Raw genomic sequence first — 23,477 nt, forward strand, 5'->3', positions numbered from 1 at the left:
CGGCCGAGCCTACGTTGGCCAAACTGGCAGATGTCTAAACGAGAGGCTCATGGAACACAGCAATAGTGTCATCGGGGCATCGCGTCATTTAGGCATAAACTGCCGTGATTGCCAACAGTGTAAGGAACGCGGTCCTTTTTTGGGAAAAACAACAGTTCTTCATAAGTATGTCAGCAAAACTGCCAGGGAGATAGCAGAGGCTGGTGAGATTGCAGAAAAAGGAGATTATTGTGTCAGCACCCCTTCGGTGTTGTTAGGTGATAAAGAACTTCGGGTCTTAGGAATTTCCAACTAGGGTATCATGGTTCTTGTCCTTGTTTGCGTCCTGACTTTTAGGTTTTAGCTTTATGTTGTCTTCCTTGTACCTGTGATGATGTGTTTCCTTTGCGGGTTGGCGCTGCTACCAGTCTCACATGACTTTCCTTTTCATTGCTGCGCATGCCCGCTGTATGCTATATGTAGTCGCTGCGCGCAGCAATAAACGTTGTTGAAGTCGGCGCTTTGTGGTGTCTCCCCTCAAGTCCGTGTTTGTCTTTGCGCTGTGAATGTAAGCATGAAGTACCAACTCGCCCAGCAACTGATTTTAAGCTATTTCGTTCGGCAGGGCTTTTGGTTCGGAGTATCGGTTAAGATAGTCGGTGGCTACGATGATCCATTTGTTTCCAGATGTTGCCTTCGGGCAAGGGCCAAGCACGTCCATGCCGACATGCTAGAAGGGATTGATGGAGGTTCAATGGGATTCAGGAATCCTGCTAGTCTGGTGGGGGGTTTTATCACTCACAACCTTGGCATATGTTTTCGCATAACGCGCGACATCAGCAGATAGTAGTAGCCAGTAATAATTATCTAAAATGCTGCGGAGGGTGCCAGAAAAGCCGAGATGGCCAACTGTTGGTTCATCGCGCGAAGTTAGCACAATTTCTTCTCGCAAGCTGTCAGGAACGACGAGGAGGTAAGCGGTCCTGTTTGGGGTGAAGTTCGTTTTCATGAAGACGCTATTTAGCGGACAGAAAGTAGACAAACCACGCTTGAATGCTGCCGGTGATAACGAAGCCTTGTCTTCCAAACACTGAATGAGACGCTGTAAATCGGCGTCCGAGCGTTGGTCCTTGTTGTTTGCCTCACAAAATGGCACATAGCCACAAGGGGGATTGACCATAGCTTTGGTGTTGCGCGATGTCGCTGGTGCTTATGGACCCCAAAAAGGCGTCCTCATCGTCATCTTCCGGCGGCTTGTCGACAGGGGCTCGCGGTCGCAACGTGGTCGAGTTCGCGTTCGTGTGCGGCGTCGGCGTAGCGGGTGCAGCGTCTTCATGCGGCGTGGTCGGTGGAGGATCTTCATCGTTTCGCTGGTGAGCAAACTCACCTCCAAAGGTTGCTCGTAGTTTGCCCTGAGGGGGCTAGGGTACCTTCCGCGAAGAACCGCTGCGTAGCTGCGGCCTGGCGACGCAAAACGTGGCATGGACGGTGACCGGGATATAGGCAGTTCGACGACACGTACTCCTCTCGGCGCAGATACTCGTCGATATCCCGTGGCCGCAGGCCGCGGTAGGGTCGCAGGGCATCAAATGAGAAGCCACACAGACCCATTCTTCTGCAGGAGCAGTGCCGAAGAATGTGGCCTGGTTCGCCGCAATGGAAGCCAAGCGATCGGCACTCTGCTTCATCAAACAAAGGAGATCAAAAAGAAAACCAAAGTTTAGCTGCTGTACAATCTAAAAAGGAAGTCCCTTTCCCAGTCAGTGCAAGGGATGGCTCGCTCACACAGTGATCTGTCTTGGCAATGCGGTAGGCTTCTACAATCTCTCGAGTCTTCTGTTCCTGATGTTCGCTTCAGGTGGGCTTCACAGGTTTGATCTGTTTTCCGGTGTCTCGCACATGACGAGAAAGGTCTGTGCCATTTTGTATGTCTTTGCGGTGTTCTATGAGTCGCGTATTGATGCAACGCCTAGTTTGGCCGATGTAGCACCGCATGAAGAGGGACCTTATGCGCCACGTTTCGCTTGCAGGCTAGCTACCAATGGCTTTCAATGTTTCATATCACATTTCCCGCGCGCGCACGCATTTTATTTTCCTTTTCGGCGGCCTTTTTTTCTACCTCGCGACAAATTCTACGGTATTTATGGCGAGCATTTGAATAAACACCCTTGTTGCTAGTAAGCGCTTGTCGTGTGTGCCTTACTCGTCTTTTTTTCTTTCTTGCCCTGCGCTATCCATCAAAAATGAACCAATACCAACATGCCCAACTTTTCGCTCAGCTTCAATAACCATTCACTCCAGCTGTTCTGGCATGACCTTGACAGTTACTGTACAGCATACAAGCTACTCATGCACTGTGCGAGCCATGTTCCGCACCGACCGCTGTCGTTGCTCAACCGAGAGCACTTGCCTTTCTAATTGACCGCTGTCGCATTTTGTTGAGTTGACACTTGTGCAGCTTTGCACTATAAGATCACAGAACCAAGTGAATCGTTGACGCGCTCCAAATAACTATTAAACAGGGGAAGATGCATCGTGCACGATACGCATGAGCTGTGGGTATCAGCCACGCTCCGCAGCGACCACTGCCGATAAGGTCGACATGATGCCTGCATGGGCCAGCCTCTACAAAAACGAAGAGCGACCATCAATAAACGTTTATTCCGTTCTTGCATGACCCCGTCTGTTACAGAGCCGATGCCTACTTTGCGAAGCACTTCGTGCAAGACGAGTTCGGACTTAGTTGCGTCGTATACTGACGAACGCTCTCGCAATTGGACAATCAGCTGAGTAGTTTTTGCAGCTTTTTTTGTTTTTGCATTCGAATGAATAAAGATCTCTATAAAATAAAAATGCAAACCGGTACATCAATACTTGCGCGATCGCCTTTTTGGACCAGAACCTTTAACCGCCCTGAGCTTCGTACGCTTTTTGACGTTATATACCCATGACAACGCGCACAAGCCTCTCTCAAGCCAGAAATTTGGCGCACTTTGCAGCTGTAATGTTGTGGTGCGGGCATCTTGGGGCAAATAAAAAGCTTCGTGCACCATTCGCCTGCAGTGAACGCGACAAAGTGCATACAGGCTTTACAGCGCCGTATCAAAGGGGCTGCCATCTTTGATCACGTGATCACGCCGCCATTACATGCCTCCTGACTGCTCGGGGCGCGCCTCTTCGCGACGGCTGCTGCGCCTGATGGCTAGGTTCTGACAGGCAGTGCTTCGGCTGCTACGGTTGTAGAGGAGTGGGCAGACGACACTATGGTTTGGCCAAAGCTTTGAAGGACATGCGAGAGCTCTAATTTTATCACTTGAGGTGTGAAAACGTGATCGGGCTTCATACATACATACATACATACATACATACATACATACATACATACATACATACATACATACATACATACATACATACATACATACATACATACATACATACATACATACATACATACATACATACATCACACACACGCACACGCACACGCACGCGCACACACACACACACACACACACACACACACGCATATTTTATTTTGCCAGAAATCGGAGAGCCGCTCATGTCGCGAAGAGCCGCTGAGCTCTCCCTCTTTGAGCCAATGGATGGATCGCCTGAATGCTTGTCTTTGCTACCGCGGTCAGCTTTGCTAAACGTTTTTTTTATTGCTATTATCTAAAACGGCAAGGTTTAATGCATGTAGATCGTTGTCGTGTTGTGTACATGCATGCAGACACCACTCTAAACCGCTCACATACACATCGTACGCATTTGTTTACAACCTGTTAGCGGTGTTTAGGAAACCTAAAATATTTTCTACTGGTTTGCTAAACAGAGAAAGGCGACAAAAATAAATAGACACAGAAATGGTAGCTATCCATGCATAAAGCAGTCTTCACGAGCTGGCGTGTAATTGTTTAGAAGGATTCCCCGATATTAATGTCAGAACGCGCACATGGAAACGCGTTAATACTATACAGAGTTCACAATTATGATAGCCTCACCTATAAAAGTGTGGTACGCTCCACAATCGATATGCGGATATGAAAATGCTCGAGGTCTCGTTGGTGGTAGGTAATCAGCTTCCCTCTAAGCGCTGGCCGGCGGAGTAACTTTAATGACTGTCTCGCATGAACTGCGAGGAAGTGACAACCACCCAGCACACCAGCCGTAGCGCAAATGCTTTATTCCGAAGATAGTCCACGAAAACCGCGCTACTTGGAGCGAAGTTAAGTAGTAGCACGACGTCATGTAATACGCGGACTGACGGTAAGCGTTGTCCGCTCGCGCGGCTGTAAACTGCATAATCTGCAGGAGCGGTACGTAGGAGTGTAGGAGCGTAGGTCATCTTTCTTTGCCGTTCCTAATTCGCCCTCGCTCCAGTTAATAATGGCCGCACACCTTACGAGCAATGGGGTCTCGCTACGCACGCGGACGCAACTGCACAGCATGTGAAAGCACAAGCGACGCTTTCGGTGGCAGAACCGCTTGTTCACGCGGCCTTGTTGGGCACTTGCCGTCGCAGATTTTCCAAAATCGAACGCTTCATTCCTATATTGGCTATCTAGCGCTGGCGAACGTGTTTATTGCATTCATCCGTTCGGAAAGGGTGCATGCCGAACGGGCGCGACAGGTTCAGTACGTCCTTGTACAGTTCGGTTCCGTGATGATCGCAAAATATCTCATCCCACACCTTTCACTCTCCGTCACAATGCTTGCAATTAACCACACAGCACGTACTTCCTCTGCCTTTCCACATATTCGTAGAAAGAATACATTCGACAGCCACCCGCGATATTTCCACTGCTGCGTCGAGGCGTACACGCTGGCGACTTACGAGGCCCGTAATGGCGCCGTGTTCGATGGATGGATGAATGTATGGATGGATAAATAAGGCTGAACCCTTTAAATCGGGTGGTGGTTCAAGCTGGCCATGAATTGTGAAATTTTACTCTTGTCTTGATTTTAGCCACCAATCAGATAACCTTCGTTTGGTTACTTCTACCCGCTTAAAATCTAGCTTCCCTTCACTGTCCTTAAACCCCAATGCCTTGGATAAATCAGCCCCGCTGCTTTCCACTGTAGGGTGGAGCTCTTTACAGAAAAGTACGTATCAAGTGCTCAGCCGTTTCCTCCTCCTCTCCGCACGCAACGCACAACGTGTCTATGTCGTGGTGCCTGGTTCTATATATGTCTTAGTCCGCAAAACTCTCCTCCTGGCCTCAAACAACAAAGAGCTTCCCCTACAATTATCATAGATATTTTTTTATTTTTTATTTCCACAATACTGCAGACCCTCATTTGAGTCCAGGCAGGGAGGGCAGAAAAATACATTCACTCAACACAAAAACAGTTACATCGTAAAACACAGAACAATAAAATTGTGCAATGTAGTACATATATTTAAAATAGCTCACAGAATGCCTTGTCAAAATCAACAGCCGATATCACCTGTAGAGGCAGGGCGTTCCATTCGTCAATAGTTTGTGGAAAAAAAAAGAAAATTTAAAAGTGTTAGTATGCGCGAAGTATGGTGCTAAGGTGTGATCATGATGACGACGAGTTCTACGCGTTTCTGAAAACTGCACATAGGGGACTGGTGAAATGCCTAGTTTTCCATGGATTAGCTGGTGAAGGAAGCATAGGCGGGCTATCTTGCGTCTGACGTGGAGTGGTTTATTATAATTTGCTGCCATTAACGAAGATGGGGAATCAGTTCTCTTGTATCTATTAAATATGAAACGTACTGCGCGTCTCTGTATTTTTTCTAATTCTGCTATGTCTTTTTTTGCATGGGGGTCCCAAACGATGGCGGCATATTCAAGTTTTGGTCTTATAAGCGTATTATAGGCTAATAGCTTGCAGCTGCCAGGTGCGCCCCTAAGTTTATGGCGAAGAAAACCAAGTTTACGTAAAGCTAAGGATTTAATGTGGTATGTTCCAAGTACAAATTTCGTCAGCATCCCTGTTTTCCACAAAGATCTATCTCTTTCTGTAACTGTTTCTTAACCAATAATTGCTGATTTGCCCCTCTACTGCTGTCCAGATATTTGCTTGTCAATTTTCTAGTTCGCTTTCTACATTTCGTGTCAACATTCCTTATGTACAGGTATCTGAAAACTTTCCTAGCCCACTGCTTTCCCCCTTTTTCTCAATCGCTCCTCAAATGCTATCTTACTGCTAGCTTCTCTGCTCTCGAACGACGCCCATCCCATATCACCCCTGATTTGGTGTATTGCCATGTGCTCCCAAAGCTAGCCTCCCTACGCCACGTTGTTTGATTTCTAACCTTGCTTGAACATCTGGTCTCATGCTCAGGACTGCATTACCGAAAGTCAGGCTAGGAACCATCACCCCTTTCCAGATCCCTCTTACCACTTCATACCTATTGTAATTCCACAGTGCCCTATTTTTCAGGACAGCTGCATTCCTACTAGCTTTATTCATAACATATTTTTCATGCTCTGTCAGATACTCAGCACCGTTATTTATCCACACCCCAAGATATTTGTACTCATCCACTACTTAATTCTAGCGTGAACTCCTGTATTCTATGCTCGCCGCCCTCATAATTAAATACCATGACTGCAGATTTTTCCTTACTAAACTTGAAATCTAATCTATATCCTTTTGTACCACATATGTCTAACAACTTCTGCAATTCTTCCTTGTTGTCAGCCATTAGCACTATATCATCCGCGTATATTAGTCCCGGTAATTACAGTTCAATCGATTCTCCTTGCTTGAAAAAAGAAAGGTTGAAGCCTAGTCCGCTCCACTCTAGCTTGGTCTCCAACCCTTGCAGGTACAACATGAACAACAAAGGAGACAGGGGACATCATTGCCTAAGCCCCCCGCTGTATATCTACAGGCTCTGATGCATTTTTTTCCCCATTTTATGAGCAGTCTGTTACCTTTAGATATATCTTTTAAAATATTAATTACTCCATCTTGCACATCCAATGTGCCCAGTATGTCCCACAAATACACTTGAATAACGTTGTCGTAGGCTAACCTAATATCCAAAAATGCTGGCCATAGGGGCCTGTGTTCTTTTTCAGCAATCTCCATACACTGTGTCAATGAAAACAGATTGTCCTCCAACCTCCTTTGTTTCCGGAACCCGTTTTGTAGCTCCCCTAGCCCCCCCTCGTTCTCCAACCAAGCCTGCAATCCGTCCTTTATAATCTGCATCACCACCGTGTAAACCACAGATGTCACTGTTATGGGACAGTAGTTACTTACGCCAGCTTTGTCCCCCTTTCCCTTATATATCATGTTCATTCTACTTAATCGCCATTCATCAGGGACTTTCCCATCCACTATCATTTTATTCACTACCTGTATTAATCTTTGCTTGGATTTTGGTCCTAGCTTCTTTATTAACATAATCGGAATACCATCTGGTCCTGTTGACGTGCCACTAGGAACCTTCTTCTCTGCCATTTCCCACTCTCTTTGCTCAAGTGAAGCAATTGCAGTAGCCGGTCTATCCTCTTTCGATAAATTATGTGCAACACTTTTTAACATTTTTCTATCATCCTTGTTCCTATGTGTTTCATTGCTTCATTCCCTTCTAGTCGAATACCCAGATCTGCAACAATAAAAATTTGCTCTAGCCTAGTCTTATTACTCATTGTATTTAGATCACTAAGGTGGCAGACTGGGCATGTTGGTGATTGATAATGGTTCTGATTCGAAAATCAGAACTGCAAAAAGAAGCACCGAACTAAGTTCGTTGAATGTACGCAGTCCATCGTCTACAGCATCCCTTTGAAATGTGGAGAGTTATGTAGGGCAAAGCGGTAGATGTTTGAATGACCGCCTCCGAGAACACTGCAATAATGTGTCTGAACGGCGAGGAGGGTTCCTGGACGCTCACTTCAGAAAATGTAAGAACGGTAATGATGACAGCGATTCTGATGAAGATCTTGTGTTTCGGCCTGTGCACAAAGATTGTTCTGTGATTGCCAAACACCGTTGCCAACTAACTAGAGAGATAGTAGAGGCTGAATTGATAGACCGGTTGGTTGAGTCGTGCGTGGCCAAGTCATCTATTGCTCTAACTAACAAAGAGCTGTTATATTTGAGACAACATTTGACTCCTACTGCGCATGCGTGATTATTGCCTGGTTTTGCTATAAATACTGGTCCGAATTTCGAAGTAAACCTGTTGCAAGTCAGCGCTCGTGTGTTCCATGTCATTCTTTCTTGCGTCCTTGTCTGTATTTGCGCTGTACATTTCTATTATGTATTTAGATGTTCCCAGAGTTTCTGAGCTGCTTTTCTACCCTTTTTGTTTACTTTTCACATCCACTGGGCCCCCTTTCTTCTAATTTTCTCATTAATAAAATAGGATGCTTCCCTTCTACACTTTATGAAGGTATCCCATTTTCTGTCTACTTCAGCTTCTGGTTCCCCCCTCTTCTTGGAATATTTGTGTTCCCTTGACGCTTCCTGACGTTTCTCTATCGCCTTCTTGACCTCCTCATCCCAGCAATTCTTGGGTTTGCGTCTTTTCTCTTTCGGCTTGACTCGCACCTTAGCTAGCTCTAGCTCCAGTAATCGAGTTAATTTGGTATAAGCCCATTCTGTTTCATTCTTCTGAAAAATTGCTTTCTCAATTTGTTTGGCTGCTGCTTCCAATTGCTTTTCTGAGCAAAAATTCCCCTCTGATTGTTCAGCTCGCTTCAGTTCTACATTGGATTCTCTTCTGAAACTCAACTTGATACGTTTGTGGTCACTACACAGACTTCTGGAACCATGTTCATTTATGCTCATTACCCCTAATCTATATACACTCTATGTGACATTACTGCATTATCTATCACCGAGTGCAGACTCCCTGCTTCCTATGTTATGAGCCCTTCACACTTCTCGATACTGTTGCATACAACTAAACCATGCCTGTCACACATATCCAGCAGCATGCTTCCTGTCGAATCTGTGTACCCATCCAGGGCTTCCATGTGTGCATTCATGTCGCCTAATATAATTATCTCGCCCTCTCCTCCCAGCTCATCAATGTCGCTTGCAATGCATTCTAACATTTTCCTGTTTTTCTCTTTGGCATTAGCTCCTGTCCACAGGTATACAAAATACAAAGCCAAGGAGTGTTTGCTCCCCTGCCACTTTTCCTTTTAGCAATAAATTTTCCTTGCATCCCAGTTTAACCCTTTGAAAATTCATACTTTTATGAATGAATGTCCCAATTCCAACCCCCCTTTCTGCTGCCCTCTGTTCTATTGCAATATTCCCAGGCGTAGTCTGGGTTACAGGATGGTTGCTCCATGTCTCTAAGATGCGTTTACACTAAACCATATATACCATTAATTCCTCCTGCCTTAACTGCTTTTCTATTTCCTCCCATTTCAGTCTATTCCTGCCACCTTGCATGTTAATGAAACTTGTGGCGCCATCTAGTCTCAAACGGAAGACCCGCGCGCTGTAAACGGTCTGCGTCTAGGGGCAACGACGAATCTCTGCTGAAGCGAGCGGCCTCCACTTGACGTATGATGGACACCGCTATGCTGCCCTTGCGCCAAGGCAGCGTGCGGGGCGCGCGCGACTGCCTCTTCAACGCTTGATGGACTTGGCGAATGCGCTGCCGAGCACTGCAACAGCGGGTCATTTGAAGCCATGCCACGCGCTGTCCCTTCACCGTGTACCACCGCGGCGCAGGGAATTAGTGAGTCACCTGATAAAGAAGTCTCGCAGCAGCCTGCGGTTCTCGCCGATCTTCATCTTACCGCCCACGTGGGGGAAGTTGAAGACGATCTCGCTCAGCTCCGCGCAGCGAGACAACACCCACGGGTGCTCGTGCAGCCGGCGGGCGTCCACGTCCGTCAGCACCCGGACACCTGCGCCAATGCACACCATGCAATTTCTGCTCCCGCCGGCATTATTCTTTCCTTCATCGTCTGCGATCACACCTGACTGCAGCTCCGCCAACTGAGTTGATGGTGAAACTTGAGATAACTTAGGAAAGAACAGCGAAGCACCCTCCCCCCCCCCCCCGAATCCGAACCGATTCGCGATTCACACAGCCTCTCAACAGTCGAGCCACAACGATGAATTGCCCTTAGAAAGCACGACAGACAGCTGGCCTATTCCCAAAACTTGTGCGGCGCTGTGAGACAGGAACCCTGCTCAACTCAGAAGACGGCTCGCGAAAACCAGCCGAAGGTGGCAACAAGAAGACAGCAAAGCCCTACACTGAATGGAACAAGCTGCAGTGCCAACAGAAACGTGGACCATGCAAGAACAGCACACTTCCTTGCCACCTTGTGTTCCTCTTTCGTTCAGGCTTCTTCTATAGGCGCTGCAGCTTTTCCATTCAGCATGGACCAACACTCTTCTGCCCATGCCTTATGCAAGACGTGAGTAAAGGTTTGCCGGTGGTGTTGGTCCGGTGATTTCCAGAAACTGGATGCACCGCTTGAAGGCTTCTCGATGATATGACTTGCAGGCGAAGCGATTTAGTGAGAAACGAACTTTTATACAGGCTATTTACAATGGGTACAAACAAAACTCAGTATACGGCCACAACTATCCGCGGCCGGCCTAGCCGACCGCCTGCACAGAGGCGAGGGACACCGCGTCCCAACAGTCAAACTGGCGCGCCTTGCACCAGCTCTCAACGGTCACTCCCTCCGCACTCGGCCAGACCGAGCGCCTGCCAGCTAGGAGTAGCTAGCGACCAAAAGCACATGGGCGCGGCTCCCTTCGCGGGTACACCCCGAAGATGCCCGCGCCCCTTTCCACACGTAAAAATAAACTGCTAACTGCGGCTCATCAGTTTTGACGAATAGGAAAGCTCAGAACTGATGTCAGCGTTTTCCCTTACCAACGAGTTGCTCCCTATAGGTGGTCTTGCAATCCTTCGCCAAGGGGACAGGGGTCCAAGGTCGAGGCCGGCAGATAGCCCCGCCGTCCGGAGCGGCGAAGGAAACCGCAAGGACGAATGGGGAGCCTAACCAAAAAGGCATGAGTCCCCTGCTAACGGCGTGCACCAAAGCAAAACAAAATAAAACAAAACCAGACGCGAAGCCTAGGTCACTGCCCTCTCGCGGAATATTCGCAACACATGTACAAAAATATGCGACAGCGCGCCGAACCCTACAACGTGAGAGCGTGGAGTTGGCTTTCCATGTCCTACAGAAGTTGGCGCTACAAACAACTTCAGCTGCTGTTGCAAGCGGAGCAGCAAGCAGTCCCACGGAAAGCAAAAGGCTCTGTTAGCCAGACTACGGTGCTTGCTTGATAGGGCAGAGAATCGGCGACAAACGCACGTGCGTCAGTGAGGCGATTTTTGCCGGTGACAGGCGCAGTGTTTTGACAGTGCGCATGCTTGTTGTGGTTTACTATAGAAATCACGCTTTCAATAAACGCAGATGGAAGTTCAGCGCCATGGATGTCCTTTGTCTCGTCTCTGGTAACGCTGTTTTTTAAACAACCATGAATAACCACCAATTCACCCACTCCGGCTTTGACTCGAGCAAAGCCAATTGCAAGCCACGGCGCTGCGGTGCGCCAGGAAGATTTGCAAATTCTGATTCATTACTGTGGAGACGAAGAAGACGGTCCAGGCTTCACATTTACAGCAGCTAAATCAGGCCTGAAAAACTTCGACGATTCAACTCATCAGGTGCTTACAAATACAAGGCCATGAAATACCCAGAGTGGTTGTATACCAATATCTCGGGGAATGGGCAAACGAAGGAGAGATATACATGGAAAAGCAGGAACGCACGATTAGGGCGAAGGGATGCCGCGATAATGAAACATAGGGAATTATGGGGGTACAAGAAATATGAAGCACTCAGAAGTATTTGGAAAGAAATAATGGTGCCGGGGCTTACTTTTGGAAACGCGGTTTTGTGCCGAAGGGCAGAATTTGAGTCGGGACTAGAATTAAATCCGACAGCAGTTAGAAGATTAACCTATAGGTGGCCAGGGCTAATCCTTCGATGGGCTGGGCATTGTTCGAAGCACGCGAAGCTGAGAGTAAAATATTATATGAATAACACCTGGGGCAATTAGAAGATAATAGATTGGCTGCTAATGTATATAAGAACTTATAAAGAAAGAGCGTTGATTCACTGCGACGGAAAAGGACTAGGAAACTAACTAGTAAGTGTGGACGACACAAGGGCGGAAAAATAAACAGCTTTAAACGACAGGTGAAACATAAAGTAAAACCTGCATTAATTCAATGGAAAAGAAGCATAGTGTAAAATACATCGAAACTGAAAAGATCAGACCCGGAACAAATCGTTCTATGACAACTATAGAGAAGCAGCGCGCCCTACTCTTTGAAACTAGGTCAGGGTGGCTTAGAAAGCGAAACCATAAAAAGAAATTTAACCAAGATGATAAGACATGGGCAGCGTGCCAGTGTGTAGTAGATCTGTAGAAACAATGGAATGTGAATGTGGTGGTATCCATCCGGATATCGATGCATGCACAGCCCCTCCCCCTAAGGCCCTAAGAAGGAAAATGGGGAATTAAAGAAGTATAAAGGAAAAAAGGAGCCGTGCATGGTGTCACCTGCCACCACCCCGTTTCATGTGATGCAGGAGTTAAGTTTATTGCATGTAAACATACGCAGCATAAAGAAAAAGTAGGATCAGTTATATGCTTAGGTAAATAGCCGGCAGAAGAAAGATGTAATGATATTAACAGGTTAATCTAGATTCAGCCCGACAAACCATTTACAGCCTTGCTGGGTACTATCGTTAAACTTGGTGTCGAGAAAACAGAAAAGGAGGAAGGGTGATCGTGTTTGTTAACGATACCTGGCTGTCATACGAAATTCAGGTGTTCATAGACAAAGCCGAAATGGTTGTTGTTTCTCTTAACCAATTGAATACAACTTACACTGTGCGCGCAATATACAGGCCACCCAGCAAGAACATTACTTTATTCCTGGAAGGACTTAGCTCACTAGTAAAAACATATATGAATGAGAAGCAGTTTATTTTAGCGGGAGATCTAGATATAGACATAATGCAAGAGCTAAAGAGAGTAGTCAGAGACTATCTAGATCTACTGGCTGAATTAGGCTTAGTTAACATTGTTAATTCACTAGAGAGGAATTTTTAGGTTCCAACATAACTACATCGTGTATCGACCATATAGCCGTCCGCATGACAGACAAACACTTCTCTTCAGGAGTAATAAAAATGAAACTCGCAGATCACTACTTTGTGGCACTTGTAACCGTGACAGAAACTTGCAACCACGAAGGCAATGCGAACATAAGACCCATAACCAGGAAAATTTTAGGCGACATGATTGTAGACAACGCCATTCAGAACACAAACTGGGATGCTACGTTATCCCTAGGCCACATAACGTTGTATAATAAATTTCGTGCAAAGTTCCCCCTAATAAACGCGACATCATATAAATCGGTAAAAATTAAACACAGAAAACCAGACAACCACATGAATAACGCAGGCAATCATGGAGTTATGTTACTTACAGGATAAAGCTTGGCAGAACTGTAGAAAGGACCTGAAAACACCGCACTTAGGCAAGAATTTCGCGCATTGCGAAATCTGGTAACAGCCAAAGTGCGGCTCGCTAAAAGAAGATACTTATCCCAGCAGTTTGCACTGAACAGGCACGATGGAAAAAAGACAAGGAAATTAGCAAACAGTTTAATAAGCCGAGTCAAGATGATAAGCCGAGAGAGATGATAGAAAAAACTTTCCGAAGGAAGAATCGCAGTTCTTATATGAACTGTTCAACGAGACATTCATTCACACGACAGATAAGCTGCGCGTCGCTCATGGCACGAAACAAACAGCGTACCTTCCCGAGTAAGCAGAGACTGAGCTGTAGAACATCATAGGTAGAATGAAGATGTTCAAGCCACCAGGCCGTGTGCGCGATCTCTGCTGCAACTTTAGCATATTAAAAGGTGTGATTCTCAAAATACTAAACGGTATACTATAAACCGGGTAATAGTGCTCGGAGAATTGAAAATATCAATAGTGAAGGCTGTGTATAAAAGCAGAGAAAAATGACTGCAAAAACTGCAGCCCGATTTCTATTATATCTGCTTTTGCGCATATTTTGGAAAAACTCGTGGCATCCGTTATGCAGCCTTTTTGCGAGAAATATTATTTAAACAACCCAGCACAATACGGCTTCACAAAGGACCGGAATACAACTACGCTCTTAGAAGAACTCTCGGATTACGTTAACACCGCAATAGAAAACAATCACCTTACATTAGCACTATTTAAGACCTATAAAAAGCCCTTGATACTATTGATGAAGCATTAATGTTGCAAAAGTTTAAAATCATGGGTTTCAGGGGACGATTTCATAGATCATCTCAGGAATATTTCACAGACAGATCACAGTGTGTTAGAATTGATGACAAATACAGTGATTTTAAGGCGATAAAATTTGGTGTTCCTCAAGGAAGTACACTGGGTTCATTACTATCACATATGTGTACGTCTCTGAAGCAGGTTTTTTTTTTTTAAATTAACCTCAAGAATTTTTCAGTATGCAGATGACACAGCACTAGCACTAGAAATCGCTGATCTTCATTCTGGGAGCAAAATGTTTCTGCAGGATATGTGCAAGGCGATAGACTGGCTTGCCCAAAATTCAATATTTTTAAATCGACAAAAACATAGCTTCTCTGTTCTAGAAACCCGCACAAGCGAATGCTCCTAAATGAGTCACATTTTTTTACATGGCTCGCATTGTGATCCGTGCACATGTAATGTCATACCATTTGCACCTTCGGTTAAATATCTCGGAATAATATTTGATGAGCATGTAACATAGAATAATCATGTGCAGTATATATGTAACAGGCTTAGAACCGTGTCCGCGATGATGTACAACCTCAGAGGTAATACTTCGATGCACCTAAGGCGCATCATATTCAAGGCGCTGGCTGAATCTATTATAACATACCGCATAAATTAATAATGAGGAAAAATACAACAGACTATTCGTACTAGAAATGCGGGAACTATTTTCTTACACAGTGCATGCTCGCACGTCATTATTTACAAATGTTTTCGAAATGCCCGTCAAGAAGAACGCTGCCATAAGAAAGATAGAAACTTATATTAAGCCAAGATGCTTTACACATTATGGAAAAAAAGATAAGGAGATATTATGTGCCACAAATATCCAATGAACTTGGCCAAGAGTTTCGCAATTTCAAAACTAAACGTAAAATGACTAAAGCAATAAGAAATTGGTGCTCATCCTTGCAGATAAATGAATGATGGGCTCTTGCATGCTGCATTCTACTTTCCCTGCATTGCTTCAGATTTTAGATTTGTTTAGATATGGCTCACTTCAAGCTGTTATGATGTCCTCTGTTCATTTTTGGTGCTCTTTTTTCGAATTGTATTCCTATTTGCTCAATATGCATACATAATCTTTTGCCTAATACGCATGTACTAGTGTGACTAATGTCATTGTTTTGTGTGTAATTGTTTTGTACACATTCGGTGATTCACCGTACTGCCTGAACAACCAACAAGCGCGCTGTGCTTACGTTGGACAGGAAACATTCATGTGCTAAACAAAGCTGAATAAATTTTGATTTGATATGATTTTATTAATCCGGCCGCCATGCTTGAGGTGGATGTAGCAGACGAACTTCTGCTCCGCAAGCATATTTTCTTCGCGCGTCGCATTCAGAGTGCCGCTTGGAATCCGCGTGCAACTGAGATTCGGCTGGCGCGAGAGCCGCACGCAACTACCACGTAAACGAACGCCCCTTCGACTGGGACGCTGCGCGTGTTAGCGCTGCTCGACCCGGTCGAGAAAACGGGGGCAGCGACGAAGGTTGGTCGCGGGTTTGGTTCGCCTCGATTCTGGGATCGAAGCTCGGAAAATGGTCAACGACAGCAGCGCTTCCAGTTCAGGCACATTCACATCGCCGGGAAAAAAAAAAGAGGGGGGGGGGGGGGGGGGGGACATTTGCAAGCGTTGCAAGCACAGCGTATGTGCACCATTGCTGGATGAACAAAACGAAGCAGTTACCGCGTGCAGCTCCAGAAGCTGTGGACAACAGAGAAGCATGCATCAGTTCCACTTCCATGGTTCTGAGAAAGAAGATATCTTGGACAGTTGTACGGACAGTTGTACAAGTTTTAAGGCTCAGCGCATCACCTTCTGACAGAAGATGGCTATTTTAGTTCCGCCTTTTTAAGTACTTTTATGCTGTTTACTGAATAATCTTTGACCTTTCTGGCCACGTTTTCACACCTAGTTTTTAGCTTATTTGTCGATTTTAGTGTTCTTTGGGGCTGGATATCAGACGACCAGACCTGTACTCAACAATTCATTCGGGAAGCAGCCAGAAGCGCCAAGCTGTACTTGAACTGCCTGAACTGAAGCTGCACGCCCGCGGCACTACCGTGGAACTTCATACAATACAACCTCCCTTTAGAATCCGTAACATCATATCGCTAGCTCGGCGTTCTACACCGTCACCATCCGTCACCATCATCAGCCTGAATACACCCACCGCAGGGCAAAGGCCTCTCCCATGTCTCTCCAATTAACCCTGTCCTGTGCCAGCTGCATCCACCCTTTGCCTGCAAACTCCTTAATCTCATCCGCCCATCTAAACTTCTGCCGCCCCCTGCTACGCTTGCCTTCTCTTGGAATCCACTCCGTTACCCTTAAGGACCAGCGGTTTCTTGTCTTCGCATTGCATGCCCTGCCCAAGGCCATTTTTTCCTCTTGATTTCGACTAGGATGTCATTAACCCGCGTTTGTTCCCTCACCCACTCGGCCCGCTTCCAGTCTCTTAACGTTACACCTATCATTCTTCTTTCCATAGCTCGCTGCGTTGTACTTAACTTAAGCTGAAACCTTTTCGTTAGCCTCCAAGTTTCTGCCCCGTAGGTGAGTACCGGTAAGATAAAGCTATTTTACACTTTTCTCTTGAGGAATATTGGTAAACTGCCATTAATGATCTGAGAGAACCTGCCATATGCGCTCCGCCCCATTCTTATTCTTCTAGTTATTTCCCTCTCATGATCCGGATCAGCTGCCACTACCTGCCCTAAGTAGAATCTTTACCACTTCCAGCACCTCGTTGCCAATTATGAACTGCCGCTCCCTTGCTAGACTGTTGAACATTACTTTGGTTTTTTTGCACGTTAATCTTTAGATCCACCGTTCTCCTCTGCCTGTCTAACTCACTGATCATGATTTGCAGTTCACCTCCTGAATGACTCAGCAGGGCAACGCCATCAGCGAATTGCAGATTATTTAGGTATTCTACATTAACTCTTATCCCCAACTGTTCCAAATTCAGGCCTCCGAATACCTCCTGTAAACAGGCGGTGAATAGCATTGCCGAGATCGTGTCTCCTTGCCTGACGCCCTTCCTTATTGGAATTTTATTGCTGACTTTATGGAGGACTATTGTAAATATATATATTCCAGTATTTTGACATCAGGCCTTTCTAGCCCCTGATTACATAATGCCTGCATGACTGAGGTTTCCACTGAGTCGAATGCATTCTCGTAATCAATGAAGGCAATATATAAAGGTTGGCTATATTCTGTGCATTTTTCTATCACCTGATTGATAGTGTGAATATGATCTATTGTGGAATATCCGTTACGAAAGCCTGCCTGATCATTTGGTTGATTAAAGCCTATGGTCCCCCTGACTCTATTAGCGATTACCATAGTAAATACCTCGTAGGCAACGGACAGTATGCTGATCTGTCTGTAATTTTTCAAGTCCTTGGAGTATCCTTTCTTATGAATTAAGATAATGTTTGCATTCTTCCAAGCTTCTGGCACGGTCGAGGTCATAAGACATTGCGTATACAGGGTGGCTAGTTTTTCGAGCACGATGTCCCCTCCATACTTTAACAGATCCGCTGTACCTGATCCTCCCCAGCTGCCTTTCCCCTTTCCATTGCTCCTAAGGCTTTCTTTACCTCCTCTTTCGTTACTGGAGGGATAAGGCATTGCTGTGCGCTACTGTGCGCATTGTGTTCAACCTAATGCCTGCAAATCAGGCAGAATTAATTACATCCAAACCCAATAAAATACCGGTATATCTGGAACGAAATTTTTAGCTTGCACCATTCTCACTGAAAATGCAACTTACACAACTTTTATCCGACCACAGTTGCAGTATGCCTCATCAATAGGGGGTCCCCATCACGGAACATTAACTCAAGCACTAGAGGCAGTACAGAATAAATCAGCCCATTTTATATTAGCTCACTACAACCGCACTGCCAGGGTCACACACAAATGAAACCAGCACTAAACATTCCACCACTCGCTACCCGCGGGACGCTAGTACGCACCTATCTTCACAAAATTTATTATAACGAGCCACTCCCAGTACTTTGGATTCACCCAGCCCAATTTTTCTGTGCTCACCATCATCACCAAGATAAATTTCACCTATCGCATTGCAACACTGTAACCTTCACCAATTCATTTCTCCACGACTTTAACCGAGTGGAATAAATTGGCTGAATCAGTAATATACATTAAAGATCCCGTTCTCTTTAAAAGTGGCGTAAGTAATCTGTTAAGCTGTTAATGAATGCATCCTTTTCATTCGTTTCCTTTGCTGTTGTAATTAGCCACGCATACTAACCAACTGTTCTAACGTTCTCTTTAGCTTTTGATTACCGTTGCGCCTTAAGGTTTTTTTTTGTTTTCTTTCCGTCAAAGAGTGGACAGACTGTCTTCTTGTACTACTTGTTTTTTTTTATTGTTAGTACATTGCCAACCCACTTACCTTGTTGCATTTCTGGTTTTATTACTAGGTGCATTTATGATGTGCTTCCTTTTTTGATTACTTACATTTGCCCCTCTCCTCGATAATGTGTCTGAGGGTATCGCACATAAATATATAAGTTTGCAATGAAGCTCCGCCCACAACATTCGGGACCGCAGAACATAATTCCTCCTTAACAACAAGCACACCGTTGTTAAAGCGTTTCTTGTTACTTGAACAAGAAGCTAATCATCAGAGACAAAATCATATGCTCTAGAATTTATGTGGCTTGTTTGATGCAGTCAAACATTTAAAAAAAATTGCCGATGGCTTAGCTCTGTTAGGCCAGTATATACGTAGCGAATGCGCGGAGACTTCTGCATCGGAAGACTGCATTCACCAGATGCGCCTTTATTCATGGTTAATGTTTGAGCCGTCGTGGCGGAGTGGTAGCGTCTCCGCCTTAAACGCCAAAGGCACTGGTTCGATTCCGAGCCTCGGCACAGTTTTTTTTTTATTCAGTGGGTGTGCGGGGGGCTTCAGTGGCTCCCATAGATGCCGCCACCGAATACGTTGGTTAGCGGTTAAGCGCAGGCTCTGTGGGCGCGTTCATACTCCGGCGTAACGCGCGCGCGCTGCACGGCGACACCACGTCGGCCAAAGCGAGACCCTCTGTACTCCTACTGCGCTTGACGGCCGACGCGTTCGGCGGCTTCGGCGCACTCTGACCGCACTGCCGGAGACTTGGAGCACGTCTCTATTTCGCGCCGAGTGTGCCAGCCGCCGCCGGCCCAGCCAGACCGGTTCGGCTCCGCGGCGAGGCGCGCATTGTGACGTCATGTGCCTCCTCGGAGCACCGCCTCGGCGAAATCGCAAGTTCGCGGCCAGTTAAGCTATCGCTTTAAAAATGGTTTTGTACACAGTTGTGATTGGTCACCACGCTGAGAACCGTGGTCCATTGAAGTCGAGAGTTGGGTGAAAACTCGTCTGGTCGGGGACAATCATAATAAAACTTAAAAAGAGGAACGCCGACCAAAAGTAAAAAGAAAAAACAACAAAACGACGTTTCGGTGCCCCTCCCCCTTCCCTTTTTAAGTTTTACTGTGGCCCATTGTTACCAACTGCTCCTTTTTTTACCTATAACCTATATAGCGCAGCAAGTGAAGCAAAACCGGAGAGACGTCTATATGTATAGGGCGTTTCACCTAAGATATTATACAATTTTTAAATATAGGCTTTTTGAGTTAGAAGAGCGCTTTTTTCGGCACAGCACTGTCATCGGTGTAGTACATCAGAATACAGCTAATATCCCTGTCACACGGACACCGCAAAGGCCTCTGAGAATCGGGTCCTTATATCCAAAGGCGTAACATGTGCAGCAACACGGCACAAATGTTACGCCTTTGCCGCTAAGGGCCTTGGAGGCGAAGGCGCAAGTCCGAGACCTTTGAAGCCCAAAGGCGCCGCCTTCGAGAACCTGCGATGGCAGTGCCATCCAGCGTCAAAAAGTAAAAGCAATGAAAAAAAGTAGATGCAGCCAACAATGTTTGAAAAAATCTTCTAACAATACAAAAGGTGTTTCTGGCTTAGCTTTTTGTACAGGTGTTTATATTTTATGCCCAGATTTTAAGACAGTGAAGAGTTGCAGCAACACCGAGTGCTCCTGGTGGCAAAGGCAATACACAAAACCTGCTGCTGTTGACGAGATCAGCTGTTTGCAGTTCTTTCCAGCATGAAATTAGAATGAAAAAAAAATTGTTCGAGCTCAACGAATGAACAGATTTCCCCACTTAAATTTTAAAACACTCACTTTAGCCGGCTCGAGCACAGCAGCGGTTGTTAAGCCTCAACGACTGCTGGGAATAACAGCGCTGAGACGAGGGACAAAGCGCCGGTCCTGTTGTATTCTTCTTGTCTTTCGTCTCAGCGCTGTTATTCCCAGCAGCATGTACACCAACTAGCTCAACTCTCCGTTTTATTGAAGCCTCAACGACTGTTTCACCTTCAGGCTGCACCGTGTAGCAGCGTCGCTGCTACTTTAAGCTTTCGCTCCTTTGGTGAAAAAAGGCGCCTTTGCTGGAAAGGCCTTCGAGGAATGCCGTGAGACAGGGGTCTAAGGCGTGCTAGAAAGCAGGGTGGTTAACTAATACTGAATAGTTAACTTTTTAGCTACTGGGTGGTTCCACGTAAGATCGAACAAAGGGCGGCTGGTCGACCTCTTAAATTTATTTGAAACTTTTATATACTGTTGCCTGATGACTGGACAGAAACGATCCGCAATTGGTCTTCTCCCAAAATTTTTTTTCGAAGCACGCGAAATCCTTAAAGGGGTTGGGAAATCAAATTTTTAGCCTATAGTAAGCTTGTTATGGGCTTCCTCTGTATGTAAGGTCGCCCACAGCGAAGTATTGGACGCAACAAGCGCTTATAATATACTTTGATTGGGCTCCGAAGAGTCCCTAAATACTCTTTCTCACGATGGAGGCCCATCGCTAGCGCTCTAGGTGGTGACGTAGAGCCCTGGGAACGATATCAGTGAATATCAGTGACATCACAACACAGTAACGTGACGTATTATGAACAGCGACGCGCGAAATAGGCGAGGCGCTGCTTCGGTGACTCAGCTGTCGGCATGGGTGTGGTAATTTTGTGGTAATTTGTTTCGGTTCCGAATCAACTTCGAAGAAACCCGCATCCTCGCAACCGAAACAAATTACCACACAAGGCTCCTTCTGGAATCCTGGCACATCCAAACCACCCCGAACAACATCAACCGCACAAAAGGAAACCTGCCCCCAGTATATGCCCAGGGACTTCGCTCTTCAACTCAACGATAAAAAAGTCGCCATTGACCGCCTCCCCGCAGTGCGACACCGTGACTAACAGCCTTAACCCCCCCCCCTTCCTCCACCTCCCCCCTGCCTTTCGCATCCCAGCTTTCGTTCCTTTGACCCATTCCTCCCCTCGATACTTAAGAGGGCTCACCAGCTACTACGAGGCAACTCAGATTTGAACTTTTTCTGTGGATATATGGCAGCACATAAGTACCACAAAAAGTAGAGAACTTCAATTACCCCTCCAGGTGTGTAAATTCTACCGCGAAACCTCTTTGACCGCGACACGAAAGTATCAGTTCTTCAGCGAACAAAAAGTTGGGCCGAGAACTTTCTGTGTATATCCTGCCAAAGCAGGGAGACGGAAGCACAAAAGAATAACCGGTCTCAAGGGGTGGTGGTCACAGAATGGACCTTTTTCCAGGAACCCACCACTCAGCTGCCACAAGGAAAAGTACGTTCTCCGGTTTGGGTCCCCCTAAGCTCCCTCGCATCTTTTTTGCGAAAATACATTTACAATGATAGGGTGAGGTATACAGCCTGTAGTTAGAAGCAGTGTTGGTTTCGCCTAGCCAGAACAGATGAGTGTGAGTCATCTTTTGACACACCTTGGGAACACCTCCCCTTCCGCACTTCGGCCGGCTATTCCGTAATCCGCGTATTCCTCCGTCGCCACACGCAATACAAGCCTGGTGACCCTGTACGAGTGTGGACGCCGATTCGACAACACGGCCCCTGTGAAAAGCTTTTTGCGCTCTCATTGCTTGCGCTTTATAGTGTTTATATATTTTACATTGTCTTTGCTGTTGTTGACCTTTTACTTATAGTTTAAGCATCCGACCGATGCTTCTTTGACAGAAGGAATGCCGCGAAACTGTTGTACTACTTGTTTGTTCGAGTTCAAAACCGCTAGCGCGCAGGAATATCACTTTGTTACACGAGATGCGATCAGCGTTACCTGGAAGGATTGCAGCCAGGCGCAACTATTTCGACATTATTCTGGGTCGTTGTAGTTGTTTTTAGCACCTTATCTTGAAGGTTCCTCTTCGATGACCACCGAGCACGTTTCTCGCTACCGGCGTCGCCGAATTCTTCAGTTTATTTATGGGCGATAGTCACTTCAGTAACTAAATTACTGCTGAAATACTTCGTTTCATGTCTACTTCACTGCTTATAATTTCACCGCGGAACAAATCAGACTTGGGTAAAAAGGTGAGATGTGTGGTTTCCAAAAGCACTGAGATCGTCCTGTTGCTATTCGTGGTGACTGAACGCGAATTTCGTCATTTCACAAGCGACTACCAACTGTTCTGGACAAAGTTGCTATTAGTGGTTTAAATGTTAAAAATAATAAAAATTGCAATTTAATAGAAGATGGCCGCTGCAGCCACGCCAGCCGCGTGTGCTCTTTCTGAACACAAAAATGGCAGCGCACCTGAATTGTCATGACGTCAGAGGTTTGAAAGCGAAAATTCCTCGCCTACTATGGTTTCTGAAAGAGTCTCATTATGAGCTCTGCTTTTTTATGTTCTTTTATATATTTCATATATTATATAGTTTTATGTACTATATATTTTATATATTTATTTACATATGGACCGAAGAACATGATCCAGCACCGACGCCAACGACGCCGAAGCGCTTGCGCCCTCGTTTACTGAGGTAAAGAAGAAGAAGCCCGTCGGATGCTCGTGCTGGAACGCTGCCGCTTGTGTCCCAGTCTCTCGCCTCGCTGGCTCGTAGATTACGTGTGCTAAGGTCTTCGTCGCCAGCGCTTCCAACGTGCCAATAAACCGCTCTACAATTTATTTAATAGCGCCCCTTCCGAGCGTATTTCTGATTGAAATATGCGACCTGTAGAAGCGTAGTGCAGGAGGTGCGACTAGGTGTGACGCATACTGAGGCGTATCTAA

General features: G+C 45.9%; 1 protein-coding gene across 3 annotated transcripts in view; it reads right to left on the reverse strand.

The window, feature by feature from the left end:
* The window catches only part of PheRS-m (Phenylalanyl-tRNA synthetase, mitochondrial), a 76,385-nt gene that overhangs the window by 12,995 nt on the left and 39,913 nt on the right, over positions 1 to 23,477 (reverse strand). For 2 of the 3 annotated variants that reach the window (XM_077638358.1, XM_077638357.1), the window contains exon 2: positions 9,677 to 9,839. In XM_077638358.1, the coding sequence (XP_077494484.1) occupies positions 9,677 to 9,839 (163 nt within the window). The remainder of the gene's footprint in view (positions 1 to 9,676; positions 9,840 to 23,477) is intronic. The other variant, XM_077638359.1, reaches the window with a different exon arrangement.

The sequence above is a fragment of the Amblyomma americanum genome, chromosome 9, assembly GCF_052857255.1.
Source record: "Amblyomma americanum isolate KBUSLIRL-KWMA chromosome 9, ASM5285725v1, whole genome shotgun sequence".
In the NCBI taxonomy this organism is placed as follows: domain Eukaryota; kingdom Metazoa; phylum Arthropoda; class Arachnida; order Ixodida; family Ixodidae; genus Amblyomma; species Amblyomma americanum.